General features: G+C 50.1%; 3 protein-coding genes across 13 annotated transcripts in view; 2 read left to right on the top strand and 1 right to left on the bottom strand.

Annotated features, from left to right (window-relative positions):
* LOC309609570 (EEF1A lysine methyltransferase 3) overlaps positions 1 to 11,450 on the bottom strand; it is a 33,465-nt gene extending 22,015 nt beyond the window's left edge. For 3 of the 7 annotated variants that reach the window (XM_082351276.1, XM_082351274.1, XM_082351275.1), the window contains exons 1-4: positions 3,991 to 4,148; positions 3,594 to 3,767; positions 2,837 to 2,965; positions 1,955 to 2,077 (exon numbers count right to left, since the gene is read on the bottom strand). In XM_082351276.1, the coding sequence (XP_082207402.1) occupies positions 1,955 to 2,077; positions 2,837 to 2,965; positions 3,594 to 3,767; positions 3,991 to 4,089 (525 nt within the window). In that variant the 5' untranslated portion in view covers positions 4,090 to 4,148. Of the gene's footprint in view, positions 1 to 1,954; positions 2,078 to 2,836; positions 2,966 to 3,593; positions 3,768 to 3,990; positions 6,210 to 11,045; positions 11,158 to 11,272 lie in introns of those variants that run through there. The other 4 variants (XM_082351278.1, XM_082351277.1, XM_082351272.1 and 1 more) reach the window with 4 other exon arrangements.
* A 485-nt stretch (positions 11,451 to 11,935) lies between these two features.
* METTL1 (methyltransferase 1, tRNA methylguanosine) lies at positions 11,936 to 15,729 on the top strand. 3 transcript variants are annotated; one of them, XM_082351291.1, is made up of 6 exons: positions 11,936 to 12,168; positions 13,151 to 13,314; positions 14,252 to 14,436; positions 14,571 to 14,642; positions 14,800 to 14,901; positions 15,054 to 15,729. In XM_082351291.1, the coding sequence occupies exons 1-6, from the start codon at positions 12,053 to 12,055 to the stop codon at positions 15,171 to 15,173; spliced, it is 759 nt and encodes a 252-aa protein (XP_082207417.1). In that variant the 5' UTR covers positions 11,936 to 12,052; the 3' UTR covers positions 15,174 to 15,729. The 3 variants fall into 3 exon arrangements, with proteins under 3 accessions (XP_082207417.1, XP_082207416.1, XP_082207418.1); XM_082351290.1 differs by having other exon boundaries at positions 14,529 to 14,642; XM_082351292.1 differs by lacking the exon at positions 14,800 to 14,901 and having other exon boundaries at positions 14,529 to 14,642.
* Positions 15,730 to 15,882: 153 nt separating this feature from the next.
* On the top strand, positions 15,883 to 21,357 carry CYP27B1 (cytochrome P450 family 27 subfamily B member 1). 3 transcript variants are annotated; one of them, XM_082351248.1, is made up of 10 exons: positions 15,883 to 16,933; positions 17,551 to 17,741; positions 17,943 to 17,996; positions 18,244 to 18,446; positions 18,528 to 18,728; positions 18,808 to 18,980; positions 19,188 to 19,360; positions 19,566 to 19,644; positions 19,921 to 20,118; positions 20,447 to 21,357. In XM_082351248.1, exons 1-10 carry the CDS (start codon positions 16,739 to 16,741, stop codon positions 20,558 to 20,560), a joined length of 1,581 nt encoding a protein of 526 aa, XP_082207374.1. In that variant the 5' UTR covers positions 15,883 to 16,738; the 3' UTR covers positions 20,561 to 21,357. The 3 variants fall into 3 exon arrangements, with proteins under 3 accessions (XP_082207374.1, XP_082207375.1, XP_082207376.1); XM_082351249.1 differs by lacking the exon at positions 17,943 to 17,996; XM_082351250.1 differs by lacking the exons at positions 19,921 to 20,118; positions 20,447 to 21,357 and adding an exon at positions 19,766 to 19,912.
* The last annotated feature ends 3,218 nt before the right edge of the window (positions 21,358 to 24,575 follow it).

Here is a 24,575-nt window from a genome sequence, read left to right as displayed (position 1 = left end):
GAACTGGATGTCTACACAGTCTCAAAAAAATCTCCCATACAGATTACTTACTAGTTACAAAAAAGGAACATGGTAAGTTTAGAGTGGAGAAACCTGGCAGATACTACCTTAACCAAGAGATCAAAATTAGCACCATCAATAACAAGACCACAGTCCCACCCCCCCGTGCCTCCTGATGTGATGTTCTGAGAAAAACAGAGGGTAACTTATTTAAGATTCTTACAAAAATCCATATTTTAAGTATGAAGAAACATCAGTTGAACCCAAATTGAAGGACATTCTACAAAACTGTCCTGTACCATTCAAAAATGTCAATGTAATGAAAGACAAAGAAAGGCTGAGGAACAAAGAAAGGAAACCAAACAGACATGGCAACTAATTGCAACACATGCTACTGGACTGGATCCTGGATCACAAGAAAAACTGCTAGTTGCCAAAAACTGAATGTATATTGTATATTATCTAAATAAAAATATTGTATCAATGTTAAAATTCCTGAATGTGATCATTGTACTGTGGTTATATAGGAAAATGTCCTTGTTTTTAGGAGATACATGCTGAAGGGATAAAGGGTTCTAATGTCCGCAACATACTCCCAAAAGGATAAAAAAAACAATAGTGATGACAATAATATGAATATAAAAAATGATAAAGTAAATAAGGCAAAATGTTAACAAATGGTGAATCTAGATAAAATTATTCGGTAGTTTACTGTAGAATACTGGCAACTTTTCTGCAAATTTGAATTTTTTTCAAAATAAAAGTTTTAAAAAGATAAAGACCAAAAGGAAAAAATTAATAAAGCTAGGGCTTCCCTGGTGGCACAGTGGTTGAGAATCTGCCTGCCAATGCAGGGGACACGGGTTCGAGCCCTGGTCTGGGAAGATCCCACATGCCGTGGAGCAACTGGGCCCGTGAGCCACAACTACTGAGCCTGCACGTCTGGAGCCTGTGCTCCACAACAACAGAGGCTGCGATAGTGAGAGGCCCGCGCACCGCGATGAAGAGTGGCCCCCGCTTGCTGCAACTAGAGAAAGCCCTCGCACAGAAACAAAGACCCAACACAGCAAAAATAAATTAATTAATTAATTTTAAAAAAAAATTAATAAAGCTAAAAGGGACCAAAGTCCCTTGTTACAGATAATGAAACAGAGGCACAGTAAAGTAAGTGAATAGCTCAGGGTTACAAACAGCTACTGGCAAACTCAAGATTAGAATTTCTACTTCAAGTGACTCATCTATTCAGTACAATTCTAAAAAATAATCTCAACATAGTTTTCCATGTAATATGACTATTTAATGCCAGTAATAATTAACATTTACCATAAGATCTCAAAAGAAAGATAAACAGAAGGAAAAGGGTGGTACTAAACAAAAAAATTGTTGTGAGTAGTTGGTTCATTTTTGCCTTGGCAATAAGGATGGATCAAAGGCATACTGATACAATTCCTTCCTTGATCCTATAGATAAGAATATGCTTAGTCTCCTAAATTGTGCCTTCTCCAGTATCTACATTTAGAAATCCTTTCCTCAGGCCATTCTAGATTTCTGAACACAAAGCTTCACCTGATTTGATGGACTGTCTTCCACTGGCATTCATTCATTCATTCAACAGAGCCCCAAGCAAGTGCTGGGCCCACTCCTCATGCACCAGAGACACACTAGTGAAAAGACAAATCTCCTGCCTTATGAAGCTTACGTTCTATTGCGGAAGGCAAACGAGAAATAAATAAATTAAAATGTAATATATAAGAACTATAACAACAGATTTTAAGTGAAGCAAAATAAGGGGATAGAGCAATAGGAGGAAGGTACTCCTCTCCAGAGAGATAACATTTAAGCAGAGACATGAAATAAGGAAGTGAGACATGAGAATGTCTGAAAAAATGGAATAGCAAAGACCTTAAGAGGGGAGGAACAAATCCAGCATGTTGGAGACAACCCCAAAACTCACTTTACTATATGTGGACAGTTGATCCTTTAGGCTCTGACAATGCAACAGGGTTCCCAGGGCTACTTGCTGGACCAACTGTTGAAATTTTAAGTTTCTGGAAACAAAATCTGTCTCACAGTTCACCTGTGGGAACAAATTGATGTTGCTGTATAAGCTGTTTACTAATAGTCTGTTTACTAATAGCTGTTTACTAAAAGTGCCTTAAAGCAAGGTATTGATAAAACAGGCAGCAGATGCAACAAAACAGAAATAAATGTCTCTAGGATTAAATCCACAGTTCCTCTACTAGCTTGAGGCCAGAAACTGAATGAAGTGATTCCTGCTGTGCCAATGAGTTAGCAATAACCTGCGCATTCACAGGACGGTTCCATAACGTCCCCCAAAGGATTCACTACAAGTTCACCACCTGCCTGTGGCACATGCCATAATCGCCTCATTCCCTAGGCTCCTCCGACACCAAACCACTTTTGTTTATCAGCCTGTTTATCTCTTCTCTCGCTCTAGACTAATCCACATCTGATTCTTCACCAACTGGGCCCCTAAACCTCCTCTAAAACAGCTGCTCGCTGTGCATCATCTAATTAGTATAATTCCTAGCTTTAAAATCTAACTATTCCAGGAAACAATCAGTGACGAGGTGTAAGGCCACAATGGACTCACATTTAGGAATAACAGTCTACACTACTAGGCCTTTTCTCACCCACAACCTGTGCATTTCTATACTTAAATGAATCCATAGCTGGTAACTGGGGTCTCACGGGCTTAATTCTAACTAGCTTTTATGGTTCTCGAACACCTCTTCTTTAAGAATGCAAAGGGTCTACCACAAAGCCTACACCCAACGGACAGCTGTTCCTGGCATCTGGAACTCTGACAACTCACCTCTACTAACACAGTCGCGTTTCCTTCCTGCAGCAGCCCAATCAGACCTTCTTTGGTCTTCCTTCCATGGAGTCTGGCAGCTTTACTCCAGCCCTCCTTCTGGGCCTGTTTGTGGAGCCAGCTCTCTGCCTATAAATAAAAAAGAGAAAGGGCAGATGACAAAGGCACAGAATTTAGAACAGAATGGGGCTCTAAAATACCTCAGGTTCCCCAATTCTTTCTCCTTCCCCTCAGCCCTACAAGAGAAACTAATCTATCATTTATTGGCAGCCTACCACTAAATGACAAACAGTGGGCATCGTGCCTGGCGTTTTGGATAAGTCTAATCTTCACAACAACTCTATGGGGCATATACTACTATTTTCTTTATATAAAAAAGAACAATGCAACTCTGAAATATTAAGTAAGGTGTCCAAGGTCATAGGATTAGTGTGACGATACCACGACCTGGGTCTTGGTCGTCGCTCTGACTCCAAAGCTCCCACGAGCCCTTTCAGCCCCAAGCAGCAGGAAACCTCAGAGCAGCCTTGCATGGAATAGTTTGTTAGCCGTGCGACCCTGAGTCAATTGCTTCGACACAGGTAAGAGTCAAAGGATGAGATTGTCACTCAAGTCAGAATCCTATCTAGGACTCTGTCGTTATGGGTCACTGGGCAGCAGATCTGACTTCTACGCGACCTCCCAAACGCACTGGCGTCGGGCCCCAGTACCCCACTCCCACCCCCGAGCCAGCTCCCCTCTACTTCCTCCCCCACACCTGTTTGAGATCCCCGCCACAAATCTCCAGAGCCTTCTTGCAGTTTACAAAGGAGTAGCCCGTTCTCCGCCGCAGCTTCATGAGGAGCTCCTTGCTGGAAGCCGAGGAGGACAGCCAGGGCCCAGCGTGAAATGTATGCCACGGTTGGGGCGACTGAAGCAGAAGGGGTCCCGCCTGGAAGGAGTAAGAAAGCATGAGAAGCAGGAAGCAGCGAGGAGCTCGTGGGGTGGGAGCACGTCGGCCGGGAGGCGCCCTTAGGAGAGACAGACCCAGGGGGTGGGGGACAGGCAGCGCCCGGACGCTGCACCGCGAAGAGGGACCGAGGTGCGGGGAAGGGGGAGATGGAGCCGAACGCAGCCGGGGGAAGGGGAGGGAGCGTGCCCGGCGCACGGGAGACCTGCAAGGAAGGCAGAACGGGGCCGGGGCCAAGAGCCCGCACTGGGCAGCTCCCGGCCCGCGCGACCAGACAGAGGCGCAGGGACCGCAGCAGCGACATCTTTACGGGGGCCGTACACTGTTGCCGCACCGGTGAGGCCACGGGCCTACGGCGTAGCGGCGGGGCCAAAACTCTCCACCGGAACGCGCCAAGCGGAGATGGCGCCACCTGCTGTCCGGGGGGCGCATTCGCCTCCCCTACTAGGCGTATTGAGACTACATTTCACAAGGGAATTACCTACCCCCCGCAGGTAAAATAACGGAAAGCATGAGACAGAATTGTCACAAAATAACAATACAAGACACGTGGTAACACTTCATGTTTATTTCCAATGTACTTTCATATTCATTATCCATTTATGACTTATGACAAACTTGTGAGGTAGTTGGGTGGGTTCAGAAGTTTGGCCAAGGTCACATAGGGAGGAGGAGTAAATATTTGTTGAATGAACAAAAATATTTGATGAACACCAACTGTGTGCCAGGAACCATAGCCCTGCCCTCCAAGGTAATCTAATGGTGAGAAAACAGGGAGCAGACAAATGATCACACAAGACAAGGTAAGCCTCACAAGACGAACAGTTAGTTAAAGCGTCTCAAGGGAGAAAGAAATCATATTCAAACAGGAGGCTCAGGAAAAGCTTTTTTCAGGAGAGAAGCTAAGGGTAATGAAGATTTTGAGAGGTAGAAATAGTCCTTCTAGGCAGGGAATCATCAAAAAGAATGAAGGAAGAAGGCAGGGAATCTTGGTGTGGATTTAGGGAACAAAGAGTAGACCTTTTGTAATTTGGCCAGAGGTTGCAATACATGTAGGAAGCCAGTAGGAAATGAAGTAGAAGGATAATTTGGGATCACACGGGACACACTGAGTACCAAGCAGAAGAGCTTATTCTTGCTTCTGTTGGGCAGCAGCAGAAGCTAATCAGAGCTGATTTTGGAAGATCACCAGAGTTTACAAAATGGTTTGAAGGGGAGTGAATGGAGGCCAGGAGGCCCCAGGAGGTGATGTGTGGCCCAAGGAGTAAGGCAGGAGAGCCCCCGTCAGAGGCCCCACAGTGGGAGGAGAAAAGAGGTGAAGGCAAAACACATTAGGAAGGAAGGACTGACAGGGACTGGAAACCTAAAGAAAAATCAAAGAGAACCTGGTACTTAGTGATCAGGGCTGCAACTCCAAAAAGAGTGAAGGAGCTAAGGTCCAAAGGACAGCTCTGCTGCCTATCCCCAACTTCAGGGCTGGGAGGACTTGACCCAGTTAGAGCCATGGTTCCACCAGACTATCTCTAGAAGCAAGAAGTGGGTGGTCAGAGGTTTCTTGCTTCCCAGCCCCCCAGTAAAAGCCCGAGTTCTCTGGATGCAGAAGAGATCTTCAATGCTTATTTATTTTCCTTTTTAAAAAATTCCAGTAGAATCTGGAAAAAAAATCATCCATTCTGTATAAAAAGACAACAGCAGGACTAGACAGGATCATGACTGTCTCTCTGCGGCCACTGTTCACACATCCCACTTACCTCCCCTTCCCCTAAAATCCTGGATACCCTCCCATCTTCCTCTGCTGAGAACAGGAACTGGGAATTTCCTTTGCACTCTAGCCCAGTACAGCTAGGGCTCTAGTATGCCTAGCACGTAGCACCTCCCTGCACCTGCCCAAGAGTATCTCAGGAAACAAAAAGCGAAGGAGGAAAGACAGCGGCAAGGGAAATCCATCGTTTTTGGTCCTTATGTTTATAGCTCTGGACATATGGCAGTTCCTTCATTAGAACAAGGTGTTCAGAGGAGCAGATGGGTGACATCAAGCAGGTCTTGGTCCCCTGTGCCTGGCCCTATAGATGTTAACATTCTCATTCTCATCCCGCTGGGCCAGCTCCAGTTGGAAATGCTGGGGCAGGAGGTGCTGAAAGAAGCTCTCTGTCCCGTGCTCCTCTCTCATCTTGGAAGCCAGATAGATGGTGCCATGGGGCCCGCACAGGTGTTGGAGGGTCCCCAGCAGCAGTGGGAAGGTGGGCTCCAGATACACGATATCAGCCCCCAGCACCAGGTCATAGTCTCCAGGGAAGACATGCTGGTCAATCCCCCAGGACAAGGCGCGGACCTGGGCCCGGCCTCCAGCCGGCACATTGGCCTGGACGTTGCCCTGGATCTGTTCTAGGACCAGGGGCAGGTCAGTGATGGTAACATCACCCCCTGAGAGAGAGGAAGGAGGAGAAATGCAAGTCAGAGGGACCAACCAAGGGGTTTCGGCTCCTGCCCAGAAGGTCCAGAGACCTCAGGGCTTAGAGGATAATGTTTGGACAGCCCAAAGTCCACACTTTGAGTTTTAGTTATCCTAACCTCAACCTCATCCACAGCCATCTCATTACTCTACATTCTACAACATTAACATTCTCTCTAAGCTAATCTTCAACCTCTCTGCCCAACACACAACAATTAGATGTCAGCAGAAGCCTGGGCAGGACTAAGCTGGAGGTGGGCTGCGCACCCACCCCCTACTGACACAAACCAGCCCTGATGGATCTGGAAAGCTTCCCAGAAGACATGAGCTCAGCAAGCCTTAAAGGACAAGGAGGAATTGGTCAAGTGGAGCTTCCCAAGCAGAGATCAGAGAGTACAAAGGCCTGGTTGCGAGAGAGCACAGTGTATTCAAGGAAGGCTGGATCTCAGAGGATGTGGAAGGGATGTGGAAGGGAAGAGAAAAGTGTCAAGACATGAGAGTACAGAGGAAAATGATTATGACATGCTAAGGAGATTCAGGCTTGATCCTGAGAGCAACAGGTTTTAAGGGCAGAAGCAGAGGGTGAAGATGATTAGATTAGGACTTCAGAAAGCTTCGTTCATGCAGTAAAAATATTTATTGAGCATCTACTAAGTTCTGGGGGTACAGGAGTGAGTAAAACAAAACCTTGGCCTTTCTTGAGTTTTGTTATAGAGGTAGAGACAAATGAGGTAATGCAAAACTATTTAATCACGATCATGGTGATTATTACAGAAAGAGAAAATACTCAGAATTCATTCATTAATATTCATTATGTGCCTATATGCCAGGTGCTGAGAATACAGCAGTGAACCAATCAGACAAAATCCCTCTGCTCCTGGGGCTTATAGTCTAGTGGCAAGAGACCTACAACAACAAACAAAATGAAACAAACAAAACACACTGTAAGTCAGATGGTAATAAATGCTATGCTGAAGCATTAAGCAGGGAAGGAGGATAAGAAATGCTTGAGGGACAGGGCAGGAATGTCATTTTAAATTGGGTAGTTAGGGAAAGCCTCATGGAGCAGATTATGTTTGAGTAAAGACCTGAAGGAAGTGATGGAGCAAACTCTGTGGGTCTCTCAGGTTAAGATGTACCAAATGAGGGACTAGCAAGTGTAAAGACCGTGAGGCAGGAGTGTGCCTGGCAAGTCTAAGGACCAGCAGGAAGGCCAGTAGCTGGAGCAGAGTAAGTGAGAGAAATAATAGTAGGGGCCAGATTCTAGGCAGCGCAGCAATGTCTAGGAAAGTGGTCAGATCCTGAATATATTTTGAAGGTAGACTCAATAGGGTTTGCTGACAGATTAGATACGAAATATTGGGAGCGGGGGGTTGAGGATGGCTCCAAGATATTTGGCCTGACCAACTAGAAGACTAAGTTGTCATTTATTTAGGTGAGGAAGGCTGCAGAAGGAGCAGGTATGGACAGGAAGATCATGAGTGCATTTCTGGGCACATTGAGCTTGAGATGTACATCAGACAACCACAGGAAGATATCGAGTAGGTAGCTGATTATACAAACAAATCTGGAGATATAAATGGGAGGGTCATAGAGTCATCAGCATGGAAAGGGCATTTAAAGCCACGAGGTGATGGAACTGCTTGGGAGTGAGTGTAGACAGAAAAGGGGAGGGGTCAAAGGACTGCTCCTGAACCCTGGCGTGCTCAGACTTTCAGTTGTGAAGAAGAACAGGAACCAACAAAGGAGAATGGAACAAATGCCAGTGAGGTGGGTAGAACCCAGAAGTGTGGTGCCCTGGAAGCCAAAGGAAGTGTCTTCCAAGGAGGAGGGAGAGACAAACACTGCCAAGTCCAGTAAGGTGGGCTCATAACTGACTCTTGTACTTAACAACATGGAGTCAGAAGTGAAGCTCACAACCTTTCTGGAGCAACTGGAGTGGAGGGGGCAGGATGGGCTGGGGAGGGGGGTAGAATCTAGAATGGAATTGAGGAAACAATAGGAAGAGAGGAACGACAATGAGCATTAACTTTTTTGAGTTTTGTCATAAAGCAGAGCAGAGAAATGGAGTGGTAACTGGAGGGATGTGTAGAACCAAGAGTTTTTTTCTGATAGGAGAAATTACAGCATATTTATGTGCATAATACACACAAACACACATATGGAATGATCCAGAGAGAAGGGAAAACGGATAATGCAGGAGAGGTGGGGGAGCAGGGTGTTTGCAGGAACAGTGTCTTTAGGTAGATGAGAAGGTTTGGGGTCTCATGACACACACTTGACCTTAACTAGGAGCACAGCACGTCTGCCATGGTAACAGGAGAGAAGGCAGTGCAGACAGACACAGACACAGCTGGGGGAAGAGATGCTGTGATAAGAAAATGTGGATATTTTCTATGAGAAAACAGAAGCGATCAGAAGAGCTAGGAAACAAAGTCATCAGCTGAGGAGACATTTGGAAGTTTGAAGGGCAAAAAGATAAGAAACAAGATGTTTAGGAGAGCAGAAGAATAAGTGGGTGAGGGAAGGGTAAGAGGCTAGCTGGGCAGCGCTTAAGGATGCATCTGAGGATAGTGACAACAAATTTAAAATGAAACCAGGGACTTCCCTGGCGGTCCAGTGGTTAGGACTCTGTGCTTCCACCGCAGGGGGCACGGATTGGGGAACTAAGATCTTGCATGCTGCGAGGAGCAGCCAAAATAAATAAATAAAATAAAACCAGTCAGCACAGTTGTGTGTATTATACTAGGAGGGCCTAGGGGTGGGAGTGTCCAGGAGGTTTTCCCTTGGTAGTGACATTTGAGCTGAGCGCTGAAGAAGGCATATGCATTAACCAGGTGGTACAAGGGTTCCAGACATAGAGTACAGCCAGTGGGAAGGCTCCAAGGAAGGGGACATCGAGATAGGCTTGAGGAACTGATAGGAGGGCACTAGGTAGCACAAGGAATACAAGAGGGAGAGGGAGAGGCACAGAAAGAGGCTAGAGGGAGACGCAGGGCCTTGGAGGCCATGCCAAAGGGGTTAGTTCTATCCTGAAAGCAACAAGAAGCCACTGAAAGATGGGGAAGAGATGCTGAAAGATCACTCTGCCAGCCGGGTGGAATGGGCAGAGGTCTAGGTGTGGGCAAGGGGTAGAAGCAGGAAGACCATTTTGACTAATTGTAGCCTTCTAGGCAAGTGATGGTGACAAGGACTGGGGAGCCATCAGTGTGGATGGAGAAACAGGAGATTCAAGAGAGTTTTAGGAGATAAATCCGTCGGACTTGGATAATGGAGTTGGGGGTGAGAAAAAGGGACGTGTCAATTGTGGGTCTAGATTTCCCACTGGGTGGATGGTAATTTGATTCACTGAGATGGGGAAGGCTGAGGGAGAAACAGGTTTGGTGGCGGAAGAGCACAAGATCTAGTTTGGGCAAGCCAAACTTCCCCATAGGGAAGCTCGAAGACACTTGTGAAAATCCAGGGAAAAGATGGCAGTGGCCTGAGCTAGAGATGGAGGGAAGAGGAATAGACAACTGGGGAAGTATTAAGTTCATATGACCCAAAGGACTCACTGATTGCCAGGATGAGAGGGGAGAGGGCAACAGATGAGAATGACACCCAGATTTCCGACTCGGAAGCAGAATAGGGAGCAAAAGAAGGAGAAGCCAGTCTGGGAGCAAGTGAAAGATGTTTCCATCCATATTACACCCATTTTTCTCCCATTTTAGCATAGCTGCCCACTTCTCATCCACCCATTCCTTCATGGAAAGCTGCTGTTGACACTCCCTCGGTTCTTTCTGAGCCTGCTATGTTCATACTCCTCATCTGACAGAGCTTCTCCCTGATGGGTTCCCAGAGAGTCAAGGGAGACATGGCCAGAGCATGTCCACTGCTCTGCACATACCTTGCCATAGTTCTCATCTAGTAACATCTTCCCCCATCTTCACCGCTAGACCATAAACTCCTTGGGGAGAGGAAATCTGTCTTACTCATTGTTGTATCCCAATACCTAGCACGATTCTTGGCACATAGAGGACTCCAAATACCTGTTGGTTGGATGAAAAGAAGAATGCCTGCCTCTGGGAAGACTTCCCTGAATGTGTTTTCTGTTATGTCCCTATGAACAAGGACATGTTAATTTGCATTCCTAGGGAGATGACATCATAAATGTTTTTAAAGGAATGTTTTTGGTGTGAAGTTTTGCCTGCCCATTAGATTATAAACTAAGAAACCGTTTCCTTTGTAGTTTTTGGTTCTTGACAAAAATGGAGGAATATTTTCCTTACCTTTTCCTTTCCCAAGTCTGCAGTGCCTAATTCCTACCCCACTTCCCACAAAGCACACCCTGACCCTCAGAAACTCATAAGCTTGTTCCTCCCAAGCAATGAAAACCTAAAGAATCAAAAATATATTCACAATGAAGTCATAAATTACTCATGAGGTTTAATACCTGCAGATTGCTCCCCCTACAGGATACACCCTTTTATGCATTTTGACAGAAGACCATATATAAAGCAAAGGAGATTTTTCCTTGTAAATCTCCATGAAATCACAAAGAGCAAAAAGGTAGGAAAAACTCCTTCTACTAAGGCCTGCCCGATTTTTATTCCTTGCCCCCAAATCAACCACCTTGGGTGCTCTGACAGCCAATCAGCGCTGTCTGGCACACAGGAGCAAGTAGGGGCACACACACACACAAAAGTTTGTTAGAAAGAAGGGACTAGGCTGGTTCCAAACCACTCCCCTCTCCCAAGAACCCAGGAAGTGACAACTTCTCCATATCCTCGTCCTCCCCCCAACTCCCTCCCACCGCAAAGCTCACGCACCCTGCAGCGCTGCCAAGATACCCACGATGCCCGTCCCAGCGCCCAGTTCGATCACTTTCTTGCCTCGGAAATCCACATTCTGACTCTCGAAATAGTTGCACAGGCTTAGAGCCTATGGGAGAAAAGAGAGAAAAGATAAGACTGTAGCGGGGATGCTCCATATGGGAAAGCGAGAGTCCGGGGTCTGACCTTCCGCGGACCCTAGCCCAAAGCCGCTCACTCCTCACCGCGTCCCACACGTGCGCTGCCACCCCGAGGCGGGACCCGAAGTTCTCCGTGATGCTCAGCACGTGCCCACAGAAGTAGAACCGGCTCTTCTCCGAGTAAGAGTCGGCGAAGAGTCCGACCTCCCGTGGGAACACGGATTCAGGCTCTGATTCAGGATCTGGGCGGGGGTCCGCCATCTGGCCGCGAGAGTGCCCGGACGCCGGCCAGTGCTCGGATCCCGGATCGTGGGGGTTGAGGACCGCGGGCCGTCTCGGCTGCCCAGTGGCACCGAGCCCCGCCTCCCCGAGTTTGCCCTCCTTCCTCCAGTTTGACTTCCTGGAGGTGGAATGAGGAGCTGCCTCCCTAGCTCCGGTCCCCAGCGCACACACGATGGGACTCACGCCGGACCACGGGGGTCAGACCCGGTCGACTGCTCGGAGAGCAGGAGAAGGGGAGAGGAGGGAGGATTAATTCACCGTAGGAAGCGGGGTCCCTGGACCCCTCTCACCTGCGGGGTGCACGGGGGCCTGCAACCGGGGTGGTAACCCAGACCAAACAGAAGCAGGCTAAGGAAAGAGGCTGGGTGCGGGTCTGGCCTTGCCAGCCCAGTTAAAGACCAGCGGCGCGGAGGCGCCCTCCCGCGCGGCCCCTCTGCGGTCCTCCCTGCCCAGCCCGGCAGAATTCACTCCTGGGGCTTTAAGGGGTGGGCTCTGCTCACTACGTGCCTTCGTGCGTCATTCTCGTGCGCCTTGAGCCTCGGTCTCCACGTGGGTTCGGTGGTTAAACCCGGGCTGGGGATCATGGCGGGAACGGAGACTGGGGACGCCGCAGCAGGAGCCGAGGCCCCTCAGCCTCAGAAGCGCTACTATCGGCAGCGGGCTCACTCCAACCCCATGGCGGACCATACGCTGCGCTAGTGAGTGAGCAGGGCAGGGGCGAGCGGGGGAGGGAGGGGAGGGCAGAATTCTCAGAATAGCCCGGAAAAGCGATTGTGCTGGGACGGTTGGAGGGTTTAGAGTAGGCTCGGGAGGATCAGCTGGGTGACGTCAGTTTGCGGAGGGTGGGTCGGGGAGATTGGGCAGAGGGCGGAGTTGGCGGGTTGGGAGGGGGCGTGGCGTTCTGGCCGAAGGCTGGGTAGGGTTGCAAGTCTGGGAAGAGAAAGAAATTGTTACTGAGACTAGAGTAATGGAGGCCGAATGTCGTTTCCATCTTTCAGTTTCATCTGTGGGATTTAAAAAAAGACATTTGGGGGGAGGGATTAATTGGGAGATTAGGATTGACATATACACTACTATATATATAAAGTAGGTAACTAATAAAAACCTACTGTATAGCACAGGGAACTCTACTCAATACTCTGTAGTGACCTATATGGGGAAAGAATCTAAAAAACAGTGGATATATGTATATGTATAACTGATTCACTTTGCTGTACAGCAGAAACTAACACAACATTGTAAATCAACAATACTCCAATAAAAATTAATTTTAAAAGAAGACAAACTTATACACAATCCTGCCCACACCTTACTCCATCCTCTTCCCGCAAGGAACTTCAACAAAGCAAAGTCCCTATGCCTTAGGCAGCCAATCTCTGGGACAAGGGAAACTTGAGCCCCAGAAAGGAGAGCTGCCCAGCCAGGGTCACATCAACCCTGGAAATGGAGACAGGCACATCAGCAATCATGGGCCTCATGATAGGCCTATGATTCACACTGGGGGGTTAAGGGTGGTTTCCACTGTGCTTCCTAGAGGCCAAAGGGCCCGCTCTTACAGAATTTTTGAGAAACCCTCCTCTCATCCATCTCCCACCCTCACCCATCCACCCACACACACAGTACTGCTTCTGCAATGGTATGACCAACCTTCTCATGTTTCTCACGTCTTCTCTCCAATAGCCCTGTGAAGCCAGAGGACATGGATTGGTCTGAGCTATACCCAGAGTTCTTTGCTCCACTGACTCAAAATCAGAGCCACGATGACCCAAAGGATAAGAAAGAAAAGAGAGCTGAAGCCCAAGTGGAGTTTGCCGACATAGGCTGTGGCTATGGCGGCCTGTTAGGTAACACCCTGGCCCTTTCTCTGGGGCAAGGAGAGGCAACGGCTAGGTTCTGCCAACTCAGCAGGTTTGGGGGCGGGGGCATAGTTGGCCTTTCCCCTTCGGACCAGACATTGGTGCTGTGACATCAGTGTGGAGAACCTCCACTTTCCCTCCACTCTGGGTCTGTGGCCTTTGCCCTGGAGAAGGGAGGGGGCTGCCTCAAAGCCTCTTAGAAATTGGATTGTCTTGTCTGGCCCTGCCCCTGGCCCCAGTCCCTACGTGAGCTATTTCACCTGCCAGGTGCCGGGTCAGTGAGCTGGTCAGCACAAGCGTCAGAGATTAGTCGCTGTGGCTAGTGATCCTGAACTGTCTTTCTCAGGGATTCCACCACCACCCCTCCCCCTCCCCCCTTCCTCACCAGAACTCATTCCTTCTCCATGCTCATATTTTCGAATTTCTCTTGTGTTGTCTGTATTGTCCCAGCCATACATGCTGGACCAACTTCTCTGTTTTTAGATCTTCCATAGAAATAACAGCATGACAGAGAGGAAGCGCATGGTACTTGGTGGCGGAAAACCATGGTTCAAGTTCTGATTCTACCTCTTCTTAGCTCTGTGACTTCGGGCGTTTCTGACCCTCAGTTTTCTCATCTTTGCAATTTACCACAGAATGTAATGAGGATTAAATGAGACAATGTGTGAAAACACTGTGAAGACTTTAAAGCACATGCAAAGATACATGTATTCCCAGGCCCTCCCACTTCCAGTCCTGGTGACTTTTTTTGGGTCTCCCCCAGCCCACTCCTCCAGCACAGAGCCATCCATACAGGTAGCTCTCTTGCCACACTTGTCATTACTGATTTTGGTAATTGCAGATTGAGGCTTCCTTTCCTGTGTTGACTCCTTTGTATATCCTGCAAGTATGAGGTTGATGATTCCATTCCTATTTCTGTGTCCAGTGGAACTGTCACCGCTGTTCCCAGACACGCTGATTCTGGGTCTGGAGATCCGGGTGAAAGTCTCAGATTATGTGCAAGACCGGATTCGGGCCCTACGAGCGGCTCCTGGAGGTGGTTTCCAGAACATCGCCTGTCTCCGTAGCAATGCCATGAAACACCTTCCTAACTTCTTCCGCAAGGGCCAGGTGGGGAGGGGCACCCATGGGTTAGGCTGGTAAGCAGGTGGGGCATGGAGGCCAGGCTCTCACAACCCTGTTGGTACACGTCTGTCTCACAGCTGACAAAGATGTTCTTCCTCTTCCCTGACCCACATTTCAAGCGGACAAAGCACAAGTGGCGAATCATCAGTCCCACACTGCTGGCAGAATATGCCTACGTGCTGAGAGTTGGGGTGAGTCGAGAGTGGGAGGGAGGATGGGGTCAGGGGCCTAATAAGGGACCTTCCACTAAGAATTCAGTGGGGGTGCATTTAGGACTCACCACCACCCCCGTGATCCTGCTGCTCAGTTGCATGCAGCCCCCTATCTAAGGTGACTTCGCCTGCGCAGGGGCTGGTATATACCATAACTGATGTGCTGGAGCTACATGACTGGATGTGCACCCATTTTGAAGGGCACCCCCTGTTTGAGCGTGTGCCTCTGGAGGAGCTGGTAAGTAGGGGGCCTAAGGGAAATTGCAAAGATTTCTGGAAAGGTCCTTTCCAGAGTGGTTCTGTATTCTTTGAATCTAGCTTAATGCCAGGAGGATGGGATGGGTGTCTTGGGACCAGGGCAAGGACTTATTGAACCCTTCCTTCTCCCAGAGTGAAGATCCCATTGTGGGACATCTGGGCACCTCGACCGAGGAGGGAAAGAAAGTTCTACGCAATGGAGGAAAGAATTTCCCAGCCATCTTCCGAAGAATACAGGATCCCACCCTCTAGGCAGTGACCCCCAATCCTACCCTTCCTGATCACTGACTTTGCCTTTGCTGACTTTGCCCTAGTTGGACCCCATCTTCCAGGGACTGGAAAGAAGACTGGGCCCTTGGACCTTCCCAGCTGAGCCTGCTAGGGCTGAGCAGCAACAGTCTCTCAAAGAAGTTGAGGAACTGCCCAGGGCAGAACCCTGGAGTTCATGACCATCCCTGACTCCTCTCACCTTCTTACCCTTCCAGTGGCAGCAGAAAGCAAAAGCAGCTGACTGGGAAGGTCAAAAGGCCTTGGACCAGAAGGGATCTTTGGAAGGGAGTGGAGTCTTGCTCTCCCTTAGCAGTCCCTTCTCCTGGGATTTCTCCTCAGCTGGAGTGAAGAACGCAGTTCTCCACTGTCCATCTAAACTGCCTGCTAAGCTCAAATCACCTGCCCACTCGTGTTTACTTTGCAGTTCAGGGGGTAACATGTGTTTGTGTGCACATCCCATGCTGCTGTTTCTCAGGAAAGGCTAGAGTGTGTATCACTCCTGTCCTCTCCCTGCCTAAGACTTGACCTGTGGAATCTGTGTTCCGTTTATTGTTGCTGTCTCTGGAGATCCTGGGAGGGTGTGGTGGTGGAGACCCTCTCCTTCATGTTGACCTTTGCTTTGATTCCAGAACTTCAGAGCTGACTTGCTGACACAGAGCATGCCAGGGCCGGGGGCGCGGGAGTGAGGAGCAGACAGGTGAACTGGGGAGGATTCTGAGGCTAAAAGTGGAAAGGGGCTGCTGACTAGAAAGCCCCACAAAGGGGATTGAGTCAGCTGGAGATTCAGAGCACTCGCTTAGCCCTTGCTCTGTCCAGGAGCCCAGATAAATCTCTCAACTTTTATAATTTGCAAAAAGTTCCTTCATTTCTGCTTCTCAAGCCCCAAATTACCATGGCTGGAAGGACAGGGCTTGTTGACGGAAAAGACCAACCCCCCTTCCCAAGGAATAAAGATGAAGGCTCCTGGAACCATCTTAACCCATTAACCCACCTGCTATCTGCCCAGTGTCAGGTACAGGGGGAGGGGGAGATGTAGTAATGCAGGAAAATTGTGCTCACATACCAAAAAGGTGCATCCCGATGAGCCTGGAATCTGAGGACAGCTACAGCTGTGCCTCTTCCCTGCTTCCCTTCCCGGAGGAGCTGGAGGATGGGGAATTCCTGAGGATGGGCCCCAGTGGGCCTAGCTCCCTGAGGAAGTGATGGGAATACCAGGGACCCAGTCTGTATCTTGGTCACCTAAGCCTCACCAAATAGCCTTTCCGAGGAAGAGATCTTTAGGCTGCTGGACTAGGGCACCAGCCCAGAAGGAGAAGCCTCCCCTCCCAAGAGGGTCATTGCAGCATGAGATCCAAGGGAGCCTCTGTGGCAGCTCCGGCCCCGCCTACTCTTCCTGGGTGCTAATCCCCAGCACAGACCACTCCTGAGAGGGGATTGGCTGAGGAGCTTGAAGAGGGGGCGTTGCCACTATCGCGCCCAAGAGTTAAATAGGGGCTGGGGCAAGATGCTCCGGAGAAGCACGCTTTCGCGGGTTCCCCAGCCAGACCATGACCCAGACCCTCAAGCTCGCTTCCAGAGTGTTCCATCGCGTCCGCTGCCCTCCTGACCTGGGCGCCTCACTGGGCTCCAGAGGCTCGGACTCAGCGCCCCGGGGCTTGGCGGACATCCCAGGCCCCTCCACGCCCGGCTTCCTTGCTGAACTTTTCTGCAAGGGGGGACTGTCACGGCTACACGAGCTTCAGGTAGAGGGAACCGTTCTCGGGACTGGAAGCTGGGGAGGTTGGCTTTAACAACACCCTAGTGCAGAACGTAGGAGGGAGGGCCAGTGAGAACAGATGCCCATGAATTATGGAAAAGACAAGTTGGGACTGGGGTCGGTGGTTCGCCCCGGGCGGAGTCTGTCCCAACACCAGCAGAGGAGTGCGTTCAGAAAGCGCCTTCTCGCCGCGCAGAATTCTGGAGACTCGGTAGATCCAGGACAAGTGCGCGGGAGGCACGTTTGGCTTAAAGTTAGTGCGCTCCTGTACATTCAGTGGAGGCTCGTCCTGAGATGGACAGTCCACGTGAGGAACCTTTAGGGGTTTCTCCGCCCAGGTGACCAAAGAGAAGTCCTGAATGTCAGCTTTGCACCAGGTCCCCCGTCCCCGCCCCCCCCCCCGGCTTTGTCAATCACACTCAAACTTCCTAGGGATGGGAAGTGAGGGAAAGAGGAGGAGGGGTTTGCAGCATCAGAGCCTTACACTGCTTGGGAGCAGAAGCTCCCTCTTTCAAACCCCAAACAACGCCCTTGGCGTTGGCACGAGCCGAGGTGGCAGTTGCCGGCCCGGGTCTCCAGTGTCCGCTGCTCCTGTTCTCCCAGGTGCAGGGCGCCGCGCGCTTTGGGCCGGTGTGGTTGGCCAGCTTCGGGACGGTGCGCACTGTGTACGTGGCGACCCCTACACTCGTCGAGCAGCTGCTACGACAGGAGGGACCCCGGCCCGAACGCTGCAGCTTCTCACCCTGGGCGGAGCACCGTCGCCGCCGCCAGCGGGCTTGCGGACTGCTCACGGCGTGAGTCCTCTGGCCCCAAAGCCCCGACGCCCAGCTGCGTTCCTCTTTTGTGGCCGGTCTGGAGGCAGTATGGGGATGTGGAGGGAGGTCGGTCGTTTCCCCGAACCTTCTGGCAAATCGAGGTTTCCACCCCAGTCTGTTTCGCCCAAGCTCAGGTAGAGCCCGGCTCTCGCCTCCCTTTCCGCTCTTTTTCTTTTGAAGCCAGAATCCTGGGAACTCACGGAAGGGGCTGAGGCACCAGGATCTAGATGTAAAGTAAGATTCTGTGACTCAGCTTACCCAGGAACCCAGGCCCCTCCGGGGCAGGAAATGAGTAACGAGGAGGGGGGATGGAAAGCGGGTGCAGGCAGGGGCAGGTTTCTGTACCCCCAAGGGAACAGACGCAATCCCTCTCCTGGCCACCCCAGCCCAACACACTCCTTCTCCAGCGCAACCAGCCCCGTCGGGCCGCCTCTACACACCACCGTCTGCCCTGATGCGCCCCTTCTCCACACCCCCGCAGGGAAGGCGAAGAATGGCAGAGGCTCCGGAGCCTCCTGGCCCCGCTCCTCCTCCGGCCTCAAGCGGCCGCCCGCTATGCCGGGACCCTGCACGACGTGGTCGGTGACCTTGTGCGGCGACTGCGGCGCCAGCGGGGACTGGGCGCTGGGCCGCCCGCCCTGGTTCGAGACGTGGCAGGAGAGTTTTACAAGTTTGGACTAGAAGGTGAGTCCCTAGACAGGGGCAAGTGTAGGAGGCACCTGGTCCGGGTCTCCCGGTGCCCTGACAGCGCCCCCTCCCGGCCAGGCATCGCTGCGGTGCTGCTGGGTTCCCGCCTCGGCTGCCTGGAGGCCGAAGTGCCACCAGACACAGAGACCTTCATCCGCGCGGTGAGATCGGTGTTTGTGTCCACACTGTTGACCATGGCGATGCCCAGTTGGCTGCACCGCCTAGTGCCCGGACCCTGGGGCCGCCTCTGCCGAGACTGGGACCAGATGTTTGCATTTGGTAAGGCAAATGAAGTCGGAGCGGGGGAGCACAGAGGTGTTCAGCGGTAGTGAGGCGTCCCTGTCCCCTGTGCCCGCAGCCCAGCAGCACGTGGAGCGGCGAGAGGCCGAGGTAGCCATGAGGAGCCAGGGAAACTCTGAGGAGGACACGGGATTTGGGGCGCACCTGACCTACTTCCTGTTCCGGGAAGAGTTGCCTGCCCCGTCCATCCTAGGGAATGTGACGGAGCTGCTACTGGCTGGAGTGGACACGGTGAGGTTCTCCCTCCATGTTGGGAGTCCCACTTCCGCAGCTTAACCTCCTCAATCTCAGGGGCCATTTTCCTGCTGCAGGGGATCCATTATGGTCCCCTAGGCCAGTTTGGCTTAGCACCTCCTGGGTTCCTGACTGCCTCATATTCTGCCCCTTATGCTGGGTCCCCACTCTCAACCCCTCTGACGCTCTCACCTGTCCCCTCAGGTGTCCAACACGCTCGCCTGGGCTCTGTATGAACTCTCCCGGCACCCCGAAGTCCAGACGGCACTCCGTTCTGAGATCACAGCTGCCTTGGGCCCCGGCTCCAGTGCCCACCCCTCAGCCACTGCTCTGTCGCAGGTGCCCCTGCTGAAGGCTGTGATCAGGGAAGTGTTAAGGTGAGGGGGCAGAAGAGGAGAGCTAGAGAAAATGCTGGGGAAGGGCTGGGGAAGCAGCTAGCGGACGGGAGCAGGGAGAGAGATCAGAGGAAAATGGTACTTTACGCCTGGCCAAGAATGGGTTTGGAAGTTGGGGGGGGCATGAGAGGGAGGCTACAGCCCCCAGCTTCATCTTGTTGTCTCCCTTTTGTGCCCTGCAATCCAGACTGTACCCTGTGGTACCTGGAAATTCCCGTGTCCCAGACAAAGACATTTGTGTGGGTGACTATATTATCCCCAAAAATGTGAGTAGAGCCTATGGGCCCCTTTTGCTAAGCCATCCCTTACTACCTTGGGACTGTTCCTGTTCTCAGATACTCCCAATAAGCCCTTCAAACCCTCTCCTTGGCCTCAATGCCTCTCTAGGATATAATGGGGCAGTAGAGAAAAGTAGCCCCAGAAAACTTCCACATCGCAACCAACCAGAGCCTGCCTTCGTCCCAGTCCATAGATCCTGTTCTCTACTTCCCTCCTGGCGTTCCTGGGCCCAAATTGACAAGTTTGTGTGCCTCCCTCACCAGACGCTGGTCACTCTGTGTCACTATGCCACTTCAAGGGATCCCGCCCAGTTCCCAGAGCCAAATTCTTTTCGTCCAGCTCGATGGCTAGGGGATGGTCCAGCCACCCACCCATTTGCATCTCTCCCCTTTGGCTTTGGCAAGCGCAGCTGCATGGGGAGACGCCTGGCAGAGCTTGAGCTGCAAATGGCTTTGGCCCAGGTGAGTGATCTAGATCTTCTACCTTCCCCAGACCGGAGCTCTAAAGCCATGAGCTCTTCTCCTGATAGGCATAGGAAAATATATAAGACTTGGGAGACCTAATCCTCTGAAATATGTCAATCCCATCATAGGCCTGGAGGGTGAGCGAGGGTATTTGGACTATCTTTTTCCCTACGATAATCTCTTACCGTCATTAACTAAGACATCCCCTACCCGACACAGGTGCCATTCCAACACTGACCATCCTAACACTAATAATGCCCATTACCAATCAAGCCCACCGTTGTAGACCCCTCCCATAGTGATAGCCTTCCTCCTCCCTTTCCAGATCTTGATCCACTTTGAGGTGCAGCCTGAGCCAGGTGCTGCCCCAGTCAGACCCATGACCCGGACTGTCCTGGTACCTGAGAGAAGCATCAACCTACAGTTTGTGGACAGATAGTCCTGTGGAAGCACACTGTCACCATCACCGTTTCTCTCATCATAGGGGTTTATCAGGCATAAGACCAAGATATGTGTATTCCCCTGTGGCCTATCTGACCAAACGGGTTACAAAGACCATAGCAAAGTGCTTGAAGCAGCCCTGATCGAGGTGTGAAATATGCACTTGGCCTGACCCAGCAAGCCCTGAGAAAACCATGGTCCATTTGCCTGCTTAGCCCTTCTGGTCAAATCATATGCATCCTTCAAGGGCCAACTCTGATTTTAACTAATAATGCTGGATGGCCTGAGGAAGAATTCGACCACTGGCCTTTTGGGGCTTCACAGTATTCACTCTTGCTGCTGGCTAAGCACTTATCATGGCATGAGCTAAGTAACTGTGCATCTGGTCTGCACCTGGTTGATCCTCTCTCCTTGCATGTGAGCTCTTTGAGAGGAAGGATGAGGTCTTATTCTGTCTTTAAACACCCTGCCAGGGCCTATCCCTGACTGGGTGACACCATATCGATTCTCAGATTGTATTTGGACAATGTGGCAGAAGGGATAAGCAGCTTACCAGGCTCTGTCTACCCTGCTCCTTCCTCATTTTGCCCCTAGGAAGGTGAGTCTATCCTCACCTGGTGTATGATTTTTAAAAAACTCTCCTTGGCTCTCTGGTCACTATTAGGTTTGGCTTGTCCCACCACTTAGGTCACAGGCAGAGATATCTTTGGACCTGTCCCTGCCCAACCCTTCCTTTTATATATTGAAGTTTTTAAATATTCAGTTTTTAAATTAAAAAAATTTTTCAATGTTCCATCCTTGACTTTTGACTGACTTATTTTCCACTCTCACTTCCTATAAGACCTGGAGGCAAGACCATCACACAAACCCTCCACTTTGGTTTCTCAGGTCCTGGGAGTGACCCCATAACAGGACCTAGGTGGGAGGTCTAGACACCTGGGAGAATGGTTTGCATCACAAACCCAGACACATTTCTTTTCTTTTTTCTTTTTTTTTAATTAATGAAGATACTTTTAATAATTACGGCCATCACAGATAGAGGCAGTGATTTAAATTACAGAACTGTGGTCTAAGTAATTTAGCAATTTTCTTTAATTTTTTATTTTCTTAACTTAATCTTAAAGACAAACCACAGAACTTACTATTCACTTGTGATTCTACATTTAATTATCTCCAAAATATAGAGAAGATCATTGAGGACAAGATTTTATAAAAATTTGGGGGACTATCACAGGTACATAAAGAGGACTAATTATTAAATTATTCTTTATGTTTGGTCAGTTTTGCCAGACACATTTCTATCTGTAGTGGGAACAGCCAAGTCTGGCTCCCTGTAAGAGATTAAGGGGGTGGTGGTGAAAAGTAGCTTCAAGGGCTAGGCTGTTAAAAGGGTGGATAGGGACTTGCCGAGATGGCCAGAGACGGCTGACTCTTTGGTAGAAGAGTGCTTTTGGAACCTGGAGTGCCAGGACCAAAGGACACCCTAGCATGGACACTCTGTCCTGCCTGGAGAAGGTGCTCCAAGGCAATTTCCTTCAGAGAAAGACAGGGATACAGACAGAGAAGTGAAGTCAGACAGACAGGATGAAAGCCAAGTGTGGAGGTGGCCAGAAGCCCTAGGGCACCAAGGCAAGAGAAGAGGGGTGGGCAGCAGGAGCCCGTTTCCCTGAGTCAGCATTCTCTGGCCCCCCAGTGGCTGGGCTCCGTTCTCCCCTTGTAACGTATATAGATTAGCTTCCATCCAAATACATCTCTCAGCACATTCCCTGCAGCTCCTTCTGTAGCCTAGCTTACCCTCCCCATGTCAGGACTTGTTCCCCTTCCTCCTGCTCCCCTCCATTCCAATTAGCAGATGGAGACAGAGATTTCACTTCACACTTCCCCCTCCTCTCACCACCTCAGCCCCTGCCCTAGACATGGCTCCCTGACTGCAGAAACTCCGTCAGCCACTGGCCTTCTGGGAGCTATCTATTTATGTAAGACCTACAGAGGGGCAGTGTATACCCAAGGCCCTGTGCAGAGACCAAGGTTTGTGTGCTCTTATTGCCCCTCCTCTCAGCTCCTTCTCTACTGGGTTCTCAGTCTCCTCCCCCATTCCCTATCACTAAGCTCAACTTGAACCTAAGTGACCTGATTTTTAGCAGTTTTGAGCTTGGAGGGGAAGTAACGCCCAGCTTCCTCTCAGACCCTTTCCTCTGGAATCACTGGGGAAGATTTTGCACACCCACACTCCTCATGGGAAAATAGGACGGCTCACTTGAGGAGGGCAGCAGTTCTTATGACCCCTCTCCTGGACAAGAATCTCTTAAAGGTGGAATAAGGGAAAGAAAGAGGACCCTACAGATCGCTGGTCCCAACTTCCATACCAAGACCTCCAATGGTCCTGAAGGGGAGGGGAACATACTGTCTCACCGGGCCTCATTTTAGGACGCAGGGTGGAAACAGAGGCGGTGTGTTTGTAAGTGTGCCTGTGCTCTTGGGTATGTCTGAGCCTCCATGTGCGGCCATTGTGGGGGACAGCCCAGGCTTGGCACAAGCCTCATCTGTGTCATAGCTACCTAAGCCCTGTCTGCCAGGATAAGAACTAAGAGTCACTTGGATTTACTGTCTCCCTTTTGGTCTCCACCAGCTATTCTGTGAAAGGCAAATCAGTGAAGTCTGGCCCTTCTGTCTCCCCAGGTGGGGAATGTGGAAGGTTATCTCTCTGGGAAACGATTTCCCACTGGAAAAATGGGAGGCTCAGCCTCAGTCCTCTCTCCACTTTGATCCCCTCCAAGTTTGGAGGTGATGCACTTCAACACTTCCAGGTAACTCAAACCCAAGTACAGCTTTGGTTCCTATATTCCCAGGCGAGTCTGGGTGCCAGCACCGCGGACAGCGACCAAGACCCCCTTTGGAGAGGAATGGGGAAGACTATTTCCTGGGCAAGGATATGTGACCTTTAATAGAGAAGCACTGTCCCCAAAACATTTCCAGGGAGAAGGCAGAGCAGAATCTTCCCTGAGAGAAGGACCAATAATAGGAAAGGCCTCTGGATCTGACTTAAGCAATGTTATGAAGTAATTATTTTAATTGCTGATGAATAGTTCACGTAAAAGACAACATCATTCATATAATACACAGCCCCAAGGCCTCAAGAGAAAGGGACCAGGCTTTAGGCTGACATTTAACCAGTCCGTCCCAAACCTCTTCTCTATAAACAACAGCCCTCTATGCTGCTGGCTCCAAGCACAAGATCTTCCAGTTAATATCACTAGCTGGGGCACAGCAGGATCAGACCTGTGACCCTGAATTGCCATAGCAGTAGCTTAAACTGGGGTTGGAGACTCATAACTCTGAGAAATTCTGTCTGTCTCACTCCAAAAGAGTCCAAATTCACTTCATACCACTTCTCTGGGTGAGCACATTACCTGGTAGGGATTAATAGAACCCACAAGATCCCCAGAACTAGAAGGATTGCTCCAGGCTTCCCCATTCCCCAATGTTTAGGGAGCTGGAGGAGCTCTCATTCTTGCAAATAACCACTATCCTTCACATGTGCAGTGTCTATTTCCCCTCATATTTTCCATATCTATTATAACACTTAACACAAATTTCCAAGGCTCTGTGCAACTCCAGATGAAAAACATTTTGGAATTTGTTAACCAGCTATTGTTTGAAATAAATGGACCATCAACTAGTCTAGAGATCTTTTTATGCCATCACTGATTTTCTTTGCAATGGCATTCAACCTATCCCTCATTTATCCTCAATCCAACCCTATGAGGTAGACAGGAAAACCACGTGGAGAGATTTTTTTCTAAATCACACAACACGCAGGTGTCAGGTCCACCCCTTAGATACTTCTGAGCACTGCCACCTAGCAGCCAATGTGAATTATTCACCACCAAGTGGGAGTTACACCTCCAACTCAGAATCCACTGCTGCATTTGGGATTTGCAGCCTCTGCAGAGAAACCTGCCCACACCTCCCAACCCTCCAGAAAAGCCCCAGATGAGAAAGGAGTCTCCACG

Source organism: Balaenoptera borealis, assembly GCF_965194805.1.
Source record: "Balaenoptera borealis genome assembly, chromosome: 13".
NCBI lineage: Eukaryota > Metazoa > Chordata > Mammalia > Artiodactyla > Balaenopteridae > Balaenoptera > Balaenoptera borealis.
This window is presented reverse-complemented; position numbering and strand designations above follow the sequence as displayed.